Source organism: Lycorma delicatula, chromosome 2 (assembly GCF_047948215.1).
Source record: "Lycorma delicatula isolate Av1 chromosome 2, ASM4794821v1, whole genome shotgun sequence".
NCBI lineage: Eukaryota > Metazoa > Arthropoda > Insecta > Hemiptera > Fulgoridae > Lycorma > Lycorma delicatula.
Window position 1 is genome coordinate 105,855,356 of NC_134456.1, and position 16,495 is coordinate 105,871,850.

A 16,495-nucleotide genomic window follows, 5' to 3' on the forward strand; every position below is an offset into this window, starting at 1 on the left:
TCCAAGTTGGATTGTACGATTACAACTTCTTGCCTCTATAAACCATAATAGCCAAACTTGTTTACTCAGAATCAAACTTCATGGAATCTCCACATCTAGTTAACGAAATTATGTACTTCAATAATATATTGATACGTGAAATGATTTATTAATACAATAAATAGTTTTTAACAGAAATTGAATGCGTAAAAAATTGTAAATTTTAATGGCTATTTAATAAGGGAAGGTTTACGAGAAAAAAGGAAACTAAATCATTTTTAGTTTTGTTTTACCGCATTCAGTCCTAGTATTGTCAGTTATTTTTATACGGATTTGAATAAAAGATCGTGGATACCGGTGTTCTTTGGTGGTTGGGTTTCAATTAACCACAGATCTCAGGAATGATCGAACTGAGACTGATAAGACTACACTTCATTTACACTCATACATATCATCTTCAATCATTCTCTGAAGTAATATCTGATCGGTAATTAGCAGAGGCTAAACAGGAAAAAGAAAGAAAAGTTTGTTTTACCGTTATAAAATTGCCTGTCATATTTTTGAGTATATTGTTTTAAATAATATTTTTTTTTTAAATTATATCCTCAGGAAATTTGTAACAAGGTTCTATTTGTTTATTGTTAATTTAACTAAATACATTTCTCCAAGTATTTTCACAATAGTTTTTTAATGAGTCCTTTAAAAATTACACAACATGTAAAATATTTAAAACTCTAAATTAGTTGTTTTTTATTATTGGTATTTTACATATTTCATTAATACAAAACAAATTAAAATTGATTCCCATTATATCAAAACATGTTGATTCATTAATTCGTTATTGAAAACCAGAACAAACTGAACTTAAGAGTAACAACTCTTTGATTATTTAGAAATTAGAGAATCTGTTTGGAAAAAAGATTTCAAAATATTTCAGTAAAGCTAGTAAGTAAAGTAAAAGATAAAAAATCCTAAAATATGGTGAAATTTGACATTCCTATACTTAAAATAGATGGCATAACAATTTTGGACCATCTCATAAAGACCTTTTCTTTTGAATTTTTAAGTAATTTTAAGACTATTCGAATTTTAAGTACATATTTCTACTATCAAATGAGTTGAATTATTGTTTAACATATGAACGTATGTAATCCTTCATTTAAATAAAACGCATTACTTCTGCTTTATGAAATATAGCTATTACACAGACAAAAAAATTACAAAATTAATTTTATTCAACGTGTAATATAAAAAAAAATTATACAATATTAGGAATAATAAAGATTAAATTTTCATCTTTAATAAAAATGTAAAATAAACGTAAAACTAAATTTGCATTCCCACAAAACTACATTTTGATTCAATAAGTTATGTATCTGTATTATTTTTATTCATATTTACCTTATTCAATGAAACTATACTGAAACATTTTGTCAAATTATTTACATAACCAAACCACCGAAGAAATTTTCTAATAAAATATTCCAATACTACTTATTTATACAAAAATCTCATTCAAATGTAAAGTTAATAAATTTAATGCTTTATTGTATATTAAAAAACCTTAAACTAGGTGACTTAATAACATTCCATAAACCTAGATTACGACACAACGCGCAAATTTCAAGAAATGACTAAAACAATGGATTCCAATGACGCATTTTAAAGGTAGATGTCTTGCTTGACGTAAAAGATTAGTGAAAATTCTGTACAGTTCTGGACCTTGTTTACAGACTTCGTTAGCAATCTATTTAAATACATCCTTGGTTAAATATCATGTCGAATATTTTTGTTCTACAACTAATATATTACAATCTGCTCCTTAAGAGAAATCGTTTGATAAATTAGCACTTGAATCGGGTACTTACAGGTAGATATGTTGATAAGTCAATCCATAACAAAAGTTATCAGTAAGCAATGTTTTTAAAGTTTATTAGTAAAAGAAAAATGTAAATATATATATATATATATATATATATATATATATAAGTTAAATTCAAGACTCAACAATGTTTATTTTTAAAAAAAAATTATTTTTATTACACACATTAAAATATTAAAATAATTGTAATTAACTCTTACAAATATATTGCACCATAATATATATATATGGTGCAATATATTGCACCAGAAATAGGATAAACAACATGAATGTTTGACGAACGAGTATCTCAAGAGTACATTAGGAGAGGTATGTTAATTTCTTGACATCTTGTTGTCCCTCAGGGTTCTGTACTGGATCCTGTGCTGTATTGAATATTCAGTGCCGATCATCCAACACTGGAAGGTTGTACCGTCGCCACATATGCCCATTAAGGACATTTATGTCTAGTTGCAATTTATACTTCATGATAACTCTATCTTTATTGACGTATGCGATTACCAGATCATTTACGTGAACGCTTTTGCTGATTTCTCTTGGAATGACTAATATCTGTTTATCGATGACGATCGGAAACAAGATAGCGCTCAACGGCGAGCCTAGCCGTATGCCATTAACCAATTTCTTTCCTGGCAATTACTCATTATAAATGTACTTAAAAGCACTGTCGTCATGTATTTGCCAAGAAATATCGGTAGATTGCAGTAATATAGATTGCATATCAAAACATTCTGCAGATCAAAAGATACTCCTACATACTTTTTTTTAGTGATGAAACTGCTGTGTATATTATTTGCTGACTGATAATTTGATTATTAGTTTAATTGTACTGTTGAAATCCTGGTTGATGTGAGTAAAAAATATTTTTTTCTTTTAAAATCCAGACAAGTCGATTATTTATAGTTTTTTCGAAGACGTTTCCAACAGCACACTTCAAGGAAGTAGAACGGGAACTATAGGGACCGGCTAGATTATTACTTTTTTTTAACATTGGAACAATATACGAACATTGGAACAATATTCTTCCACTGCCATGGGTACATTCCGTTTCACCATATCTGATTTAGGAATTCAAGTTTTGCACCTTAGCTGACTATTGATTAAGTTATCTATTTTGTCCGTACCAGGTGCTGTATTGCCGGTTTACCCCAACACTTTTATAGGTTCATCTATTTTGAAAGGTACATTGAATGAAAGTTCATTTTTGTTAAAAGTTTAGACGACCCTCAAGTTCTGTTTTTTGATTTTTAAAACATTCATCATAATTAGCCGTTCTGCTAGTTCCTTGAAATTAACTGGCTAATAATTCAAAAATTTCGTCTGGTGAATTCACGAGTTCATCATCAGATTGAAGGCAAGTTATGAGATTCAAGGCAAGTGTATAATGAAGGCAAGTTCATACCCTCACAAAAAATCTTCAATTTTTTTCCAAACGTCTGTTGTCATCGTATTTGTGCTTACAGATAACACGTATTGTTCCAGGATTGCTTTTGAATATACCATAAATAGTTTTGCATACGTCCTGCAGTTTTTAAAAGCAATTACATTTTCCGATGTCGGACGTTTCTTAAAAGCATTATATGGTTATTTCTTCCTTTTTATCGCTTCACTAATTTTATAATTCCACTACAGAAGAAGTGGCTTTTGAGTTTTCTGGATGTTCTGGGAATATATCTTGATGCCAAATCAAATATAGCTTTGTGATAGCACAGACATCAGTTTCGATAACTTCCGAACTCTTCTGAATCCTTGAAAATGTACTTGGGTGCTATCGATGCACTTGCAAAATCTCTACAGAACATCAATTTATCTTTGGCATGCGAATAAGCACCCGAGTCATATAAAAAAAATCAGAATTTAATAGGTACTTTTTTAAATCTCTTCCCCAGAAGTTTATTTTAACCGAACCCCAAATAGGATTAGGTACATTACAATCACCCATTAATAGTACGGGTGGGGAAAACTGGGTAATTAAAAGTTTTATGTTATACTTCTTCCTATCAAAATTCGGCAACTATATGTTGCAGATAGTAATCTGCAGCGGACGCTTCATTCTGATTGAGACCGCTTGCAGATTTGAATTTATTTCAACTTCTTTGGTGGTAGCTCTAGTCGACGTTAATAGGGCTAGTCCACATCTTACTCTTGTATTTGACGGTAGATCTCACCGATAAAATATTACATCTTCTTAAATTGAAATTTACATCTTGGTAAAAATATGTTTCTTGCAGATATATAAAAATAGGGTCCATATCATATACCAAGCGATGAAGTTCTAGAATGTTTGGCAAATATCCATGATGTTTCATTGCAAATACGAGTCGTTTATATTACGAAGTAAATTTCTGAGTTTGCCGTCTGGCCAGCTCTTTTTTATCTACTTCTCCACCTTCTGAACTGCATGATAAGTTAATCCCTTCTGTAGCAAGGGAAGCCGCCGGGGTACACCCCTACTCCAGAGCTGCCATTCTGGAGGTTAGGTCCGGTAATCCGGTGGATCCGGCATAAGTACTAGTAGAGAGCGGATGCAATCTCTGCACTGACTGCAGCTCCCTACTCATCAGTGCTTTTAGGGGTCCCATGCTCTGACAGATGTGACCATCGTACTACATGCTATATGTCGCGGGGTGTTTGTGTACAATGGAAGGGTCTCTGTTACTCCTGCAATTACATCGACCTTGGATGTCACATCACCAGCTTTAAAGATGTTGTAAGTCCGTATCCAAAATCGTTATCAGTTGTGGATGATCTGCAGATGGCTAAAAGATCAATCTTTATTATTATTTTTGACCTCTAGAAATCAGGTCAAAAACAAAAGCTGCCATTTCCGAGGAAAACACTCGGAGCCCCCTTTAGCCAGCTAACGGGGCTATATTTCTTGTACTTATATACAGCTGTTGTTGCCCAGGACGTGTAACGTAGATGGTGTATTCCAGACGTGTGGATTATCCACCTCTGTAGATAATCCCTCTGATGTAGATAATTATTATTGTTTGAGTTTATATTATTTATCGTTGTGAAGGTTGTAATTAATAGTGTTTGGGCGGTTAATACTAAAATTTACTGTTTAAAATTTGATATTGGATGAAATTGTAAAGATAATGCGAAATAAACAAAGTTGCTACTGGAGGTTTTACTTCATTTTATTACTACCGTGGTATATGGAAAGGTGACATATATTGATATCCCAAAAGAAGTGGTGGAACTGCAAAAAGGTTTCCTGTGTATAAAAAAAAATCTAAAGACACTAGTTTATTGAAAATGGATAATATAATAATAGAGTAATAAAAAATAGCATCAGCAGGGTAATAAATAATAATTTATTGCAATAATGGGTTATACCATGACACGTGGTAGAAATATGTTTGATTAATGTATTCATCAGTTTATATTAACAATAAAACTAGTTACTTGGAGTGAGAAATCATATACGGATGTTATACTACATTTATCGGACTGTACTAATTTATCAAACGTTAATGGAATAAAATTTCTTCTGTGTTTATTTATATCTAATCGGAATTTTGATTATAGTTAGTTATCAAAGAGATCAACAAATTTTGATGAGTAGAAAATTTTAATAATTTAGAAAATATAAAAATAAAAAGAATTAATGTAGGAGCGAGTTGATTTAATATAAAACCAATATGGTGTTTTCTTTTAAATATTTCGAGTTTAAATTGATTTAATCGATTTTAAGAAGTACAAATAATAATATTGATTTATAATTTTTTTTTCTCTAACAAATGATAATGTAATACATGAAACAAATGTATTTAAATGCTGAAAAGAAATTTGAAGTCAGAATTTTTCCATCACTCTACTTTTTCGAAAAATACCGAAATTTAAATTATGAAAATTGTTGATGGTAAATGAAGAATGTTTACACACGATCGTTTTTATTTTTTTATTTTACATGATTATTTAATGTTCTTAGTATATATTTTTAACCCTGTTAATCAAAATTATTTTTAACCATGAATAACGCAAACTTCACATATCATGATATCATATTTATTGAAGCGTACATGAACAAGATTTACCTAATTGTACAATTAAAACCCACTAGCTTGTCGGCTTTATTAGCATTACTGCTTCTAATACTATAATCTCTTCATTCTGTATAATAACTATAATAAACAAATGAACAGTGAAGTCTCGTAATAACTCGTAAGTGTGTAACTGACACACATTTTTTAACCACATACAGTTTTTTAAGCTGTGTGGTGAGTTCACTATAAAATCACACAAGAAAAGGATTATCTCTAATTAAAAAAGTTTATAAATTGTACTTTAATAGTAAAATCAATGATCAGGGTAAACATGGGCTCTTCCTATAATCTGTAGTAACTTGCAGTAAACTTAAAAGGATAGCTAAAGGATACACAAAAGACCTTGACATTTGGTGTTCGTATTATATTATAGCCAATATAATACGGTTAAACCAAAAAATCGGAAAAAAAATGATTTTTTGAAACAAAAAATCATTTAACCGATTGGTATTTCCGTAACTAATTTGTGTCGAATTTATAAAAGACTAAACACACTGTATTCTATCCTTGTTCCCATCTGCATTCAAACTAGTATCTTACATTCCATTTCCTGATATTCGTGATAACAGTGTTGAATAAACGGATTTTATGAAAAAATCATGATCCAGACATTAGTTTACAATCCGGTGACGTGGTAAGAGAATGTATAAAAAAACGGGCTGAATATTTAGGCTCAAGATTGCAAGACTGAAATTTACTTTTAAAAAAAATCTAAAAATCTCGGGCTGAAAGAAAGATTTTTCTGAATACTTTGCGGAAGAAAATTAGTTTATTTACTGTACAAACACTGATAAGCTTATTTTACAACATAACGAGCGAGTTACAACTTAGGACGAATTCATGAAGGTAAGGGAGTGGGGTCTTTTCATCGATTCCTCCAAATAGAGCTAAAAAGCAGTAATGATTTACAATCGTAATAAATATCCTTTTCTACAGATATGGTATCAAATTAATATGAAAGAAATGTATGATGTAATTCAGTTATTGATTCGGTAAATTATATAAAACATATTTTGAACGTGTGCGGAGTTTAAAAGTAATGCGCACCCCTTGTTAGGCGTGCAGTTAGAGTATACAAAATACTGTTTTTTTTATTTGTGTAAGAGTTAGCAGAGCTAGGGATCAATATTTTGTAATATAACAGCCGGAAGAAATCTGTAGTTAAACAAGAAAAAATATTTTTATGGACCCTTCACGTCAAACGGGAATTATTAATACCTTTTTTAAAAGCTACGAGGAAGGCCAGTCAAAGATTCTTGTAAATAAGGCAGAAATTCCCAAAAGTAAATGAAGAAAAAATTAAAGGAGAGATTATTTTGGCCCACAAATAACAGAATCGGTCGTATTTCATGTAGTTAAAAATTTTGACATAGAATTGACCGATATAGACACTGCTTGGATAGCGTATAAAGACACTTGCGAATATTTTGTGAGAGTCCATAAAACATAAAATTACCAGGATATTCTAAATAAAGTGATAAATTCAAAGAGAATTATGGAATGTAATATTTCATAAACGTTCATTTCCTGCTTTCACATCTGGATTTTTTCCTGCCGAACCTTGAAACAGTTAATGATGGACGTGATGAACATTTCCACTAACATATTTCAGTATTGGAAAACCGTTAAAAAACAAAGGAATGTTATTATGCTAGTTTATTGATAGTGGACTTTAATAGGCGTCGTACCTAAAGCTACCAACAAAAGGAGAGGATCTACTAAGAAGTTTTAATCTAAGTACCATTAGTCAGAAAAGGTTGTTTTAATATACGTAATAAAATTTTAATGAAATTATTATAGCCATTAAAATACATTCAATGTTTAGTAAAAGTTTTAATATATTTCGCATTTCACTTACAGTAATGTAGTTTATTCGGAGTATTATATCTAATGCGTACAGCGCATTAAAATTGAGTTTAACGAACCGTAGTTGGTATGACCGCAACAGTTACCAAAAAGTTTTAATTAACTTGAAAGGAAAACAAGGTTGGTTTTGATTCATAAAGTATTACTTAATTTTATCTGCGTATAAAGTTTTAGTTAAACAAGAAATAGCCATCATAATCATTATTTTACAAAGATCGCATAGTACGTGTTTTCTATAACGAAAACTTGAAACTACATTAATTAATTCTGTGATGTGATATAACATTTGATTGAAAATAAAATCGATTTTTCTTTCATCGTTTGACCTATATTTTTCATAATATTTACTTTTTCCAGATAAGGAAATTTAGTACAAAACCCCTGCCGGCCTCCGTGACGAGAGTGGTAGCGTCTCGGCCTTTCATCCGGAGGTCTCGGGTTCGAATCTGATCAAGCATGGCATTTTCAAACGCTACTAACTCATTCGTTTCATCCTCTGAGGCAATAACTAACGGTGGACCCAGAGGTTAAAAAAAAGTACAAACCCTTGATAATTAATGATGTAGCTGAGTTTTAAATTATTTTTACGTTTACGTCGTTTTTTATTTTGTTATTTAAACAAAAATAAAATCAGCTGCAGCGGTTAAAAAGTAAAACAATAAAGTAATATACAAAAAATTAAAGATATATAATTAAACAAGCATTTGTTTTTTTTTCATAAAACTGAATTTAATGAAATTCATTTACATATTAAAAATTCTTAGTTTATTTGTTTTACTAATGTTATAAATTAACTAAATTATATTTGTAAACAAATTTCAAACTACTTAAATGAAAATAGTCGAACAGTAGTAATGAATTATTAAAATAATTATTTCCTAGTGGATTAGAACAACCAGCAACAATTCAATATTCGAACATCTTGTTTATATATATTTATAAAATTGGTGGCTCGAAAATCCTAAACTACTAGATAAATTTCATTGACATTTAGATATGCCTTTCTTTTTCTATTTAGCCTCCGGAACTACCGTAAGGTATGACGTCAGAGGATGAATGAGGAGGACATGTATGAATGTAAATGAAGTGTTGTCTTGTACAGTCTCAGGTCAACCATTCATGAGAAATGTGGTTAATTGAACTTAACTATCAAAGAACACCGGTGTCCATGATGTAGTACTTAAATCCGTATAAAAGTAGCTGCCTTTACTAGGACGTTGGAACTCTGGATTTCGAAATCATCTGATTTGCGATGACGAGTTCACCACTAGACTAACCCAGTGGGTTATTTAGATATGCCTTGGTGTAACTAAAGTTGTGCATAAGAAAAATTGATGAAGACTTGTTGAATTGTTCCTGAGTTACGCTCAATTTAACCTCGATAACTGGCAACATAACCTCAATTTGAGTTATTGTATTCAGTCGCATGATAGGATTAGGGAGTGAAAATGAATTTTCTTTACGTTTACAGATATGAGGATTACGAAAATAATATTCATGTAAAATTTTACATGTGACTCAAACCTTCGTGAAATTCCTAATCAATTTCGTTGAAATTTAGATATGTTGTATCAGTTTATTTGACATAGTGCACTTGACATTTTTTTGAAGATTGTTTGTCATTCTTGAGTTACCCTCAATTGTTCCAAAACAATTTTTAATTTTGTGGGTAGAAGACCACTAAAAATACTAATTCAAATCAATTGATATATAAATATGCAATAATAATGCATATAGCGTTGTTCATGTGAAAATTTGATGAAAATTGGTATAGTCATTCTTTAGGTATGCTCAATTTAATATCGATAACAGACAAAATATCCTCAGTTTGAAGTTATGTTGACTTTGTATTAGTGTAATTTTCATTACGCAGTGAGTCACAGTGGTTGTAATTTTGATGCTTTTATGTAGGATCTATTCTTTAATCGAATATGTGCAGTGCTAGTACTCTGAAAATCAGTACATTTCTGATTGCGAAGTAGTGAGGGCGTCGGAAACGAAACATCAGTCTTCATGCGCAGAACTGAGCAAGAGTTGTTTTTTTCCTTTTAACTAACATTCAAGTCATTCAACTTATTACATAACTTAAATTAGAGTATTGAAATTGGTATAACTAAAGTTGTATAAAATATAGTACACCGTATTGTTTTACAATGATAATATATTATAACAAAAATTAAATAGAAATTCTAACTAGAATTGACTACATCAATGTTATTACTAAATCCAGCATTATGAGATAATAAATGAAACGCAGAAAAAAAATTGCATAAAAAGTAGGAAAATTCGAATCTTTTCATACTTGTGTAATAAAAAGTTAAAACTACAATAAGAAAATTGAATATAAAAAAAATCAAAATAATGAAAACGTAAGGAAAAAACAAATGGTAGCAAAATATATCCATTTTATTAACTTAACTTGACCTTTTTTTTTCTTTAACCCATGAAAGTTTTAACGCAATTACTGAATAAAAAGGCGTAATTTATACAGTTAGAATAAATTAACATTTGAAAACAAGTAGTAGGATTTTTAAACAAAAAACTATACGCTGTAGAAAATTGAAACAAAATTATATTAGTCCAAAGACCGTACAGAAATTTTAGTTAAAATTATTTTATTATATAACAAAAGGAAAGAAGAAATCAAAATTATGATTTAGCAAATGGCTGGATTATCTAAATCGGAAATGTGTGTAGGGATTTTATGAGAAGAACGTTTTTTAATTTAATGTTTGAACCACAGTCTTTATAAATTCGATCTCATAGGACACTTTGGGTTTTATTATTCTCTCTCGCTCGCTTACCTTATCAATCTCTTTCCCTCTCAAACTCTCTCTTTCTCTCTCCCATTTGATACATACATATATATGTGTTGGCTCCGGAACAGGAATGCAATTCCAATTTTTCTTATTTTACGGTAGAGCAGAATGAAAAAATTCTAACACACAATCTTTAATTTTTTTTAGCCGCATGATGTATATACTTACTAAAACGTTTTTCTTAACATTAATAAATATGTTATTAAAGATTAAAAGTAATAATTTAAAAAGATATTTTATTTATTAACGCGCTTTTAAAATATTGAACATAGAGATTTGCCCAATTATTTGTCTCTAACAATTTCTTAAATATTATCGATATTTATTGCGAAGATAATCAAATTCTGAAAAAAAAATTAATTTTTGTCTTATTTTAAGAAAATAGTATTAAAAAAATGAAGAATAAAGTTTTAGAGATAGATTACATTGACTAAAAATAAAAAATTAACTTTCCAGTAAAAGAAAAATGAAGTTTTAGTTAATATTGAACTTAGAACATATAACTATATCATAACGAATTATTATAAATTATCCATTGTAATATATAATTTTAGTGTCAATAAAATAATATTTATACGAATGAAAAATTAATAAAATATAATATTAATCTTAAATTCAAAGATGATATTTCTTTTTCATTAACAGATAAAATATTGAATATAAAATAAATAAAATACGTTTGTTATTAATTTAATCTTAAGGAGTGAGCTGCGATATGAAAAATTCTCGCACTTGTTTTTACCTAATCAGCATTCTCAGTCAATGTTAACAATAATACAGTGATAATCACAAATCCTTCTTGGAGACTAAATAAAATTTAATATTTTAATATTATTCCAGACGCACATTAAGTTTTTTTTTTAATTTTTAGGAGACAGTGACATATTTTTGTAGCAGAAAAAACAATTCGGATATTATTACATTCCATTAAATATAAAAATGTGAAAAATCGTCCTTATAATTATATTTAATAAATTAAGACATAATTATACTTTAATAAACTTTGGTTAAATCGTTTTCGTAGAACTGAATATTCACAATGTTTACGAAATGCCTTCGAAATTTATTTCACTTGAGTCAAAATTAAGAAAAAACAAAATTAAGGATAAAATTTTTTTATCTTTTCCTTATTCATATATTTAAAATCTGAAGTCCTTTTGTTACATCTCTACAAGCTTATATCCAACGATTTTTTAAAACCAATAGTATCATAATATAACAATCGAAGGATTTTATACATGAACATTTTTTTTTAGCATTTCACAACCATTGCATTTCGGACATCGCATTCCATTTTTGATTGCTCTGATTCAAAGAAATAATTATAATTTTTTGAAATATTCGATATTTGCACAGCAAGCAAGAAAAAATAAATTCCCGTCTAGATTTTGTCTTATACAGTTCTCGCAAAAGACAACGATTAGCGGGTTTTTTTAAAGACAGATTCGTATCACTAAATCTGATATTTTAAAACCGCATTAATTAAAAAAAATTAAAATGTGTTTTAAAATTATTACTTTTTTAATTTCTTATAGAAATATTGGTTTACGAGTATGTTTAGAAAAAGGTTTGTAATGAGTATTGAGATAATGCATCTCAAAGGATGTAAAAAAAATTAGTTTCATTTTGGATTCAAGAAATTAATTTAAAGTTTACTTTTCAAAAATTTAGACGACGTATTATAGTAATTTGTAAAATGGGGGTATCAAAATTTATTACAGCTTTAGAATATCATAATTTTTTTTAAGGTGGAAATGCATCTACGCACGGAGTTTTCGGCTCCCACGGGGTTCTTATTCAACCACTATCAGCAGACTAATTTTTAAAATCATCCCCCTTCTACCAGTACTCGACCCGAAACAGTTTAACACACTACTTCAGCCCGATTCCTCCTATCCTAGCCTGAGAAAGCCTCTACTTAATTTTCACCTGGCTTATGACAACCCAGGTCGATCTTCTTGGTCATGGGAATGTTCCCGACGAATCGTGCCACACCCTCCCAGCTGCTCAGGTCACGGACCATCATCGCAACCACGTTGTGAGGGCTCAGTACTCCGAGAATGTAATAATAATAATAAAAATTATTTATTTTAATTGAGAATATACAAATACTTGTTGTTTCTTCTCTAACAAGGTGGTATTAATCATTTATGGAAAAAAAAAATTAAATTAAAGTGTAAAAAAATTAAATTGTATTTAATTTTTATACACCTATTTTATATCAACTTTCTCAGAATTAAATTTTCTACAAAGTTAACCAGAAAGGTTTGATTGTTTATTAGTAAATAAAACTTATTTTATTCCAATCCTAAAAAAGCTTATTTTCCGACAAAACTTTTCTGGTTTTATCCTGTTCTTCTTAAAACCTAAGTAAGGTAGAAGTCTGAGACCGCTTTTAATACATTTTTTTAATCAAAAATCATTAGGAAGCACCTAATTTACCCCTCGAATTGTACCCTAAGAGTTATAGTACGGTTTAATTTCACAGAGGGATCAGAAAGGAGGGCTAAATGTTTCACGAGGCGAAACTCGCTAACGAACCGTTTTCTGATCTTTGTTTATATATACCCTTTTTCTTATTTTTGGCTATAGAATCATCTCCCGAGAGATTGCTCTGCAATTTGGAATCACTCTGTATATATCATTGTACTTTAATAATTTCCCAGAAAAGATAATAGATTTTTAGTTTACTGAATACTTTTTAACAATTTAGAATATTATATTAAATTATCCGTCACCAGTAATAAATTAAAGCTGATAAAGTTTTTTTCGTTCTTTTTCTCTAAAGTCTACAAAATGAATAAGACAGAAAATACGAACTGAAATTTTTCTAAACGTTTTAAGTTTTGTTTCAGGTAGCAAGCGTAGAAAAAGATAGTCCACAGATAACGGAGATAATGAAAATGACATCGTATTAATATTCAGAAAATATAAAATTGTATACAATATGTGAATGAAATAAATTTTTCCCGAAAAAAAAGAACAAAACACTACGATACCTTTTCGCATTTTTGGGGTTTCTAATAAAGCATTTGCTGTAATGAGTATCCAATTTGGCTTAACGGAAGCTTTCAGGACGCGATTATTACATCTTTTTCTACGAGCTTATAGAAAACATTCATTCCTCCCTAACACTTACTTTTTTCCGTTTGGTAACATATACCAATCAAGCAGTTAATAGCCCCATACTGATTACGTATTCTTAGATTCCCTTCGTCTTTGTCTACTTTTTAACCGTGCATGTAGAAATCCTTCGCTGTTTGATAATTCTTCCCATTAGGTTTATCCCAGTAGGCTGCTACTCTTATTAAATAGTTAACATCGTAATTGATTAACAACTTAGTGAGAATTTTTCTAATTAAAGAAAATTACCGTAATCAAATTTAATTTTTTATTATACAGTTTGATTGTTTCATGCATCGATGAATGTTATATAAAAAAGTACACAACTGAGAATTTATTGTATAACATGATCACTGAGTACGGAATAGAAGTAAATAGATCATATGTTAAAAAAATCCAAAATGTTTATCTAGAGGACGTTATTCTCGAACTATAATATCAAAAATAAAATTGGATGACAAAAAATTAGCTTTAAAATTAGAATTTTTCAGAAGACGTGAAAAAGTGTAAAAGTATTAAACGGTTTTTTTTTGCAACCAAATGAAAAAAAGTAAAAGAGAATTTTTTAGAGCAAAAAAACAATCTTTATAATTTTCAGTTGATATAATAAATAAATAATATCCATAAATTACGTTTAATGTTACTGCGTTGTACTAGGTAGAGAATAAAAAAGCTGACAACACAATTGTAGGACTTACCCTACAAGTAAGTCCTACATCTGTCGTTGTTTCTGATGTCATGGCTTACACACCATACACAAACTAAATTTAAAATGTTTATCATTTTATCTAAATATATATTCTCTTCGTTTATTTAATTCAATGATTTTATTTTAAGCACGCAAGAATACCGTAATTAATTCAGGCAGGTGGCGGTACTATGACGACCGGCACTAACTAACCTAATGTAATTTCACAACTTACAAAAACTTTTCGCTTGTACGGTCGGCAACAGGTGTAGCCGCGAGGTTTAATGCACCAGGTACCGAGTCAACTGGGCGATCGAATTCGAGACCCACCCAGACCGAGTTACGTTTTTACACTTTAAATAGTATTCATTTAATTTTATCTCTCACCAGTGATGTCACAATATAGCGGTCAACTACAACAGCATCTTTTGGGGTGGGAGTGAGATTTTGGGAAAGTATTTTTGTTGTTATTTTTTAATTGTTAACAAATGTACCTAAAAAAAAATGACATTCAATTACTTGAAATATTGAAATACTGAGTGTGACCTTGCTCTATAGCCTCACCTCCTTGATCTTTTAAGTTGAAAATTTAATGGCATCAATGCCCTATATATAGAAGTAATCTGACCAAGTGTGATCAAACATTAACATCCGGATGGGAAATTTCCATCCGAATTTTTGGTTTTTAGATTCCTTAGGTTTCAAATCTTCAAAATCCGGTGAAAACCGGATATGCCCAAATTGGACCGATTACATTACTTTTCCGTTTAGAGCTACAACCCTGCTATAGTGCTATCTAGACGGGAAAGTAAAAATTCATTTTTTTGTCGGTAAATATTTTTGAAATGTAACTTTCTAAGCAACATATGAAACCGAAATATAGGCTCAATATTATATTAAATCCCTTATAATTTTTTAATCGTTTAAAAAAACAATAATTATTTCAGTTTAATCATTAGTAATAATTAATTTTAATGGCTATGCATACAGGATGATACAATAATATTTAAGTGTAACATGAAATAAAATATATTAAACGAGAATATACTGTACGTTTTTTATGTGGTTTGAAATTTTCAAAATGTCAATGTAAAATCTAATAAATAAAAACTTCAAATGAAATTAATTAAGTTGGAAAAACAAGTGAAAATAATAAGAAAGATTTATTAAATTATAATTGATAGAGTGATGTTTTAAACAACTTTTTACTATTTCAAAATCGATTGTTAACTCTCTAGTTTACAGCTGTAACTGGTTTATTAGGAGTATCTATGTAATAAGTACTTGCGTAATAACCTACAATATTAAATTATATTTTGAAAATAACTAGGTTGAATTAAAAATTAATTTTCAAACTTTTTGGAATTATATGTATTGTAGTAATTTATACAGAGGAGATATAATTTTATAATGAACTGAAAGAGCACAAACAGTAATGACTACAAATGTAATTAAATAAAGATAGATCTATTTAATTGAAGGTAAACATATAATTATTATTTATTCTGTGTAATAATTATATTGAAATATATTTGGTTACAAATGCGAAAGAAGGTTGATTGATGTTCTTGAAACATTAACGACCTATCGCACGTATTTATGTACTGTGACGTTTCAAAAAAATAAAATCTATAATAATTTATATAGGAAAAATTACAAAATTCATCTCGGCATTTCAACAAAATATTGCTTACGTTAATCTATTTTGAGAATCTAAAATTAACAGGTATCACAATGAAAAATAATTTAGTGAAATTTTCTGACATGGCTTAAATCTTTTAAAATAAAAATTATTTTGTTAAAATCGATAAATCATAATTTATAGAGAACTCCTTTACTCCTGTATCACGTAAAACAGTTGAAAACGAAAAGATAAATTTTGAAAATTAAAAAAAAAACACGATTGTCGAAGAAAAACGTTTCTGACAAATATTGCTCTATAATATAGGATAATTAAAGAGCGTGCGGGTAACGGTTTTGTATATAGCTCTTTTCAAATTTTTTTTAATCTATTATAATTTATATATATATATATATATATATATATATATATATATAAATAATATTGTATATAGGTTTAATTTAT

At 29.1% G+C, this 16,495-nt stretch overlaps 1 protein-coding gene across 1 annotated transcript in view; it reads right to left on the reverse strand.

Annotated features, from left to right (window-relative positions):
• Positions 1 to 1,179: 1,179 nt before the first annotated feature.
• The window catches only part of LOC142319923 (cholecystokinin receptor type A-like), a 329,812-nt gene continuing 314,496 nt past the window's right edge, over positions 1,180 to 16,495 (reverse strand). The window contains exons 4-5 of the mRNA XM_075357597.1: positions 15,653 to 15,705; positions 1,180 to 1,254 (exon numbers count right to left, since the gene is read on the reverse strand). Of these exons, the coding sequence (XP_075213712.1) occupies positions 1,180 to 1,254; positions 15,653 to 15,705 (128 nt within the window). The remainder of the gene's footprint in view (positions 1,255 to 15,652; positions 15,706 to 16,495) is intronic.